At 43.5% G+C, this 6,000-nt stretch overlaps 1 protein-coding gene across 4 annotated transcripts in view; it reads right to left on the reverse strand.

The window, feature by feature from the left end:
• Ola1 (Obg like ATPase 1) overlaps positions 1-3,773 on the reverse strand; it is a 174,603-nt gene extending 170,830 nt beyond the window's left edge. Inside the window, exons 1-2 of one of the 4 annotated variants that reach the window (XM_087200550.1) lie at positions 3,588-3,773; positions 2,001-2,101 (exon numbers count right to left, since the gene is read on the reverse strand). In XM_087200550.1, coding sequence (XP_087056676.1) covers positions 2,001-2,007 — 7 coding nt within the window. In that variant the 5' untranslated portion in view covers positions 2,008-2,101; positions 3,588-3,773. The remainder of the gene's footprint in view (positions 1-2,000; positions 2,102-3,587) is intronic. The other 3 variants (XM_004857694.4, XM_087200543.1, XM_087200545.1) reach the window with 3 other exon arrangements.
• Between the last annotated feature and the right edge of the window lie 2,227 nt (positions 3,774-6,000).

Consider the following 6,000-nt stretch of genomic DNA (forward strand, 5'->3'; position numbering starts at 1 on the left):
GGACTGGCTGTTCAGCTCCTTCAACTCTATTCTTTCAGTAAGCCTCTTTTGCTTGCTTAAAATAGCCAGGATTTGTATTTCTTAAAAAGAATCCTATCAGATAGGTAAAGAAAGATCATTCTATCATGAGTTTTACAATCAAACACAAATTGTACTTTTAAAATAAGCAAATGTGCATGCATGAGGCTCTGGGTTCAATTCCCAGCAGCCCCCTCCCAAAACAGAGTGAATTTATTATTTGTAATATATACCTCAATAAAACTAGAGAAAAGTATCTAATTTAAAAGTATAAACAACACATTTATACTGAATAATAAAATATTATTTTCATATACATTGTGTTTACATGTGTAGTTTCATATACACTGATTTTTAGTATATACTCTGTGGCTAAAAAGCTTACATAGAAAACACAAGATGGTCCATTTTAAAGTAGTCCCGAAGCTGCATTCCAAAACAAGAAAGGTATGTTAATATTTAAAATCTATACCTGCTGGGGATTTAGCTCAATGGTGCCACCACCTGCCTCGCAATCGGAAGATCCCGAGTTCGATCCCCGGTACCAAAAAAGGTAAAATCAAATAAAATCTATACCTTTCTTACCAGTGGAATAAGGTTAAATAACTCACAATAAACCTGAGGATCATATTTTGCCTTCAGATTTACTGATATCACCCTACAGTACTTTGCTTAACTATTTGTATTGCTTAAACTTCTAGACTTAAGTTTACTTTGCAAGCAGACTATATTACAGCAGGAAACCTTTCAAAATGCAAACCTCTCCAGCTCCAGTAGATTAAAATTAGGACATTTAAGGACTTGGTCATATTGTGCTCCATTTACTGAGCAATTTCTATGACTGAAGCTTCAAGGAACACATGGAAGAACATGTCTATCCTGCTTGCCAACAATCTAAATACAAAGCACATCCCCAAATCCCCTCAATCATTTTCATAAATCCATGTTGAATCTGTTACCTTAACGACTTTGGAGACAGTTTATATGTAAAGGATAGTAAAAGGTACATAACAGAAGGGTAAATATTCTGCACACATTTAATACTTAAGTTACATGTATACAGATTTGTATGACAAACCTCACATATTTCCTATCACTATCTTATTTGCATATATAAAAATATATATCTTTTTTTTTTAAATTTTTGCATTCAAGTGAGAGTTAAACCCATGGTGTCATGCATGCTAGGTAAGCACTCTTAACACTGAGCCACATTCTCAGCCCTTTCTATTTTTTATTTTGAGACAAGGGTTCACTAAGTTGCCCAGGCTGGCCTTGAATCTTCTATCTTCTTGCCAGGGTCTCCTCTGAGTACTGTACCTGGAATTACAGGTTTGCATCACCAAGCCAAGCTCACTTTAATTTTTAAAACACTACAAAATTCAATCCTTTGCTCTCACAACTTTCAAATTTAGATGCTTAATAACAGGAATCCTTTGCCTAGCAACCTCTAATTTATATTCAAAGTTGTCACTTGCTTCCTCAGTAAAAATTCACTCATCTGATCCCTGATCTCCCAAGAATCTAATCAAACATACACGGAACTTTCAAAACTCTTTCTTAAAGTACACACTGTATGACCTCTGGTAGTCAGCCTAGGTAAGTAGCACAGCTGGCGCTGAAATTTTTAAACTTCTCCAAATCTAATAAATGCAATATTGTATGTCTCCCAACAATGCTTCAAATAAATGTTGCTAATCTGGTTCACTGATATTTTAACTCTGATTACTTCTCCCTCTGAGCTTAGCAAAACAAGAATGTTTTGGAAAAAAAAAAAAAAGAATGTTTTGTAAGGCAAGTTTCAATATAATATCTGTGCAGAAAACAAAAATACATCTAAATGAAAGCCTACTTTTGCAAAATCAATATTCTAGCCCCTTCTCTTCAACTTAAATTTTAATTACCTCCGAAGCTTCCATTTCTACAACAGGACCTAAAATATTTTCAAAATGAAAATAAGAAAAGTTCCAATATTCACCTACCCAACATTTGGCAATCCAACAATACCAATTTTCAGTGAGGTTCCAAATCTTCCAATGATTGGGGGTGGTTTAATTCCATCACCTCCCTTTTTGGGGGGCATCTGAAATGTCAAACAAACATGTACAAAATTTTTTACTATCCCTTTGGACAGAAACAGAATTCATTATATATATATTAACGGATAAAGAGAACAAAACATACTTTATTTATCAATCTAATATTAACACCTAAATCGCTTATTTTTTTAAGTTCTGTAAACAAACCTGATTCTGATTAATGTCAAAGCAGTCTCTCCCAAGATGTTCAGGAAAAACTGATCTAAACATGGTGTCACCAGAAATCAAACATAAAATGTAGTTCCAATATTCCATCCAGGCTGCTCAAAAAACACTTTATTTCTTAATCTCCCTTTGCGTTACATGAATGAAAGCATTTGGAAGCAGGTGCACATGAGAGTCTAAGAAAAATCTATCTTAGAACCACCAGCCAGCAAGTCACCTTTTATACACCTATTAACTGGAAACTGTTCTTCCCTATTTTCCTATAACTCTCATTTTTCACGTGGATGAACAAACAACTGAGTATCAGGGTCCTTCCAACCAAGTCCCTCCACCTTTGGCACTGCAGGTAAAGTTTACCAATCCTCATAAGTAACCTTCAAAATCTATATTCTCTGAACAAACAACTGAGTATCAGGGTCCTTCCAACCAAGTCCCTCCACCTTTGGCACTGCAGGTAAAGTTTACCAATCCTCATAAGTAACCTTCAAAATCTATATTCTCGTTACTTCTAATTGTAAATTAATCCACTCAATCCTTTACCCCCGGTTGCTGGCGAGGAAACTCTGAAGCTCACACTGGGTAGGCAAGTGCTGTTCTACCGAGCTACATCCCCAGCCCAGCTACATCCCCAGCCCGAAGGCACTCAACCCTCTTATTTACAAGTCAAAACTTTCTCTGTCCCTTGCTAGCTCTGGCTTCAAGTTCACCGCGCAGAATTCATCCCTCTTTACTACTACAAACTCAACTCACGAAGACTGCTAATCTCACATTTTAGAAGCTGGGAACCAAAACTGTCCTCGTCTTCTGACTCAGCTGTACCCCCACGCCAGGGCTCCGCTCCTCAAGTGATAACCCAACCTCTGATCCCAAACCTCAACAGCCTCACTTTATCCCTGGGCCAAGCATCTCCCTTCTCAGGGTCTTGACACCTGTTCCGGGTCGAGGTCCAGGCCTCTGAAGAACAGCTGCACAAGCAGAGCCTGCCCGGTCCTGCGGCCCGCGGCACGGTAGCCGGCCGCCCAATCCAAGCGGGCCCCGGCCGGACACTTTCCCACCGGCCGGGGCCCCCGATCACCCCAGATGAGAAGAAGACGTCCCAGGACGTGTCAAAGCACGCGCCGGCCGCTCTTGGGGCGCGCGGCCTACTCCGCCGCGCCTCATTCATCCTCACACCCACGCCGCCCGCAGCGCTCGCCCCATCCAGGTAGCCGGGCCCGGGCCGCCAAGGCGCGGGCCTCAGAGCTACACGCCTGGGCACCGAAGCTCGCACGGAAGGAGCACCCGCGGGCTCCCTGTGGGCCTCACCGTGTTCCGAAGGACACTGACACAGGGTCCCAGACAGCGGGAGACAAGTCCTGCCGGCAGCCGAAGGCGGGGAGGAAGGCGGGCAGAACGCAGGCCCGGCCCCTCCACCGAGCGGCACGCACGACGGCGGCAGGGGCGGAACAGGCGGGTCGGGCGGCACCTGCGCGAAGGCCGCGATCCCCGCCCAACCACCGCGATCCCCGCCCATTGGCCCGTCAGGCGTCCGGGGGCGGGCACAGGGGGCGGAGGGGCGGAGGGACGGAGGGGCGGAGGGGCGGAGGGGCGGGCGCAGGGCCGTCCAGGACATCATCCTAGCGCACGTCTTCCGCCCTCTCGGCGGGTGGCCTTTGCGGTCCTCAGCACTGCTTCCGCCAGACTCCGCGCCCCGCTGGGTCTCCAAGTCCCGCAGTGTCTGCCAGGCAGATCAAGCCCCACGCGTCACCCGCCGGACACCAGAGCACTCTCGCCCGAAGACCAGGGCGCCTGAGGTCGAGCGCGCTACCGCGCCAGCCCTTGGAACCGCTTGGCCACCAGCCCGGCTGCTGGGGAACCACGGCCCCAGCCTGCCTTCCTTTTCCTGTAACTTTCTTCAGACCGTCCAGACAGTGAAACGCTATTAAACTTTCTAAAAGGAAAGAAAAAAAAGGTTATGATGAGAAGAGAAGCTTATAATGTTTAGATTCCTTCTTCACCTTACAGTTCAAGGATCTCCCACAGGCACTGGATCGCAGAGTGCGCTTCAAGGGCCAGTCCCACCCCCACTTCCCCACACACCCTTTTGCTCTGGCTGGTTAAAAGCAGGGGTTTTGAAATTTGCGAAGCGTCGTTTCTGATCTGGATTCCAACATTCGTTAACTGTGTGACCCTGGACAAAGTAACGTTTTTATTTTCCTCCTGGGTAAAATGAGGCCACCGAGGTCCATCTTTGGAGGTTAATAGGGGGATAGAATGAGATACTATGTGTACGGCTTGTTAATAACAGTACCCAGCACATGTCAGAAAGGCTTATAAAGAGTAAGTGGCTATTGTTAAAGTTAGGGTTTATCTTCTCTCACCCACACCTGACTACACGTGAGCGCCCCTGGAAGAAAGATTCTTTCATTTTGGTCCTCTCAGTGGGCGTTCAAATATTTGTTGCAGTGAATGTAAATTCTGGCCGGGCGTGGTGGCACAAGCTTGTAATCCCAGCACTGGGAAGGCTGAGGCAGAAGGATTGCTGCAAGTTCGTAGACCAGCCCGGGCTACATAGTGAACTCAAGGCCAGCCTGAACTACATAGTGAGACCGTCTCAAAAAAACAAACCAAAAAAGTGTAAACTCTGTCCAAAATTGTGTTAATGGAAACCTTTTTCAAAGGTATTAATAAAGGATGTGAATTGGTTGCTATCCCTAGAGTATGAATGAGGGAGCAATATCAGAAAGGTTAACTAATTTGGAAAAAATCACACAATTAGTAAAGTCAGGAACCAGAATATAAACTGCAGTCTAACTGAAAAATCTGTTCCTTTTCAATCAATTGTTTCGAATAGGGTCTCCATATAAGCAGCAACTGAGCCACTATTTACAATAAAATTGTGTTAAGGTTTTTCCTTTACCCTCTGAGAGTGATCTACTGAGACACCCTAAAGAGCTCTTTCTGTACTTTTGGAAATTCTCAAGGACACAGGCAACTTGGTTTTGGTTTGGTTTTTTATTTTTCTTAATATTCATAAATGTGCACAATTTATATTCTCTCAATCTAGTACTTTTGTGACTAAAACCATGTATGTATAAAATAGGTATCTGGGTGCACTTTAGCTATGATAAAAAAGGGGGGTCACTAGCCCCCATTTTGTATTGACCGTCAGTATAACTCTTATGAATAGCCCTAACAAAGTAATTCCTAAATTATTTACTGCTGTTCTAGTAGTGAAGTTCTTTAGTTGAGTTCACACTGCTGCTTATGGAATCAAAGAGGAACCATTACTTAAACTCAAGAATTCCAAAGAGCCCTCTCTACCCAGCAACCAGCCACTCCAATACTAATTGAAAATGTTCCCTTAGTGGGATAGTGGAATCATCTTCAACTTACCACTCTCTTTTGGCCAAATCTAGCTACTTCTTTGATCTCAATATCTCTCACATCTACCCATTCCCTTAAATTCACACTATGAAGTCCTTGAGTCAATTACCTGTTTCTTGCTACAGCTATATCTTTCTTATATTTCTCACCACCTTTAAAGTGCCTTACCAAAGAGGGTCACACAGATCTCAGTGAGCTAGGCAGAGTTTCAGAAGAGGCAATTGCTGCTACTAACAGTTTCCTGATAACAGAACTCCATTTCCAAATCACAGTTGTTGGAGGGGGCAAGACGGAGCAATTTATATTCACAAGAAAGACCTAATTAACCTCTTTAGGTAAAATTTTACCAGGT

Source organism: Heterocephalus glaber, unplaced genomic scaffold (assembly GCF_053883595.1).
Source record: "Heterocephalus glaber isolate CG9 unplaced genomic scaffold, H.glaber_assembly_v1.0 deba00000347, whole genome shotgun sequence".
In the NCBI taxonomy this organism is placed as follows: Eukaryota; Metazoa; Chordata; class Mammalia; order Rodentia; family Bathyergidae; genus Heterocephalus; species Heterocephalus glaber.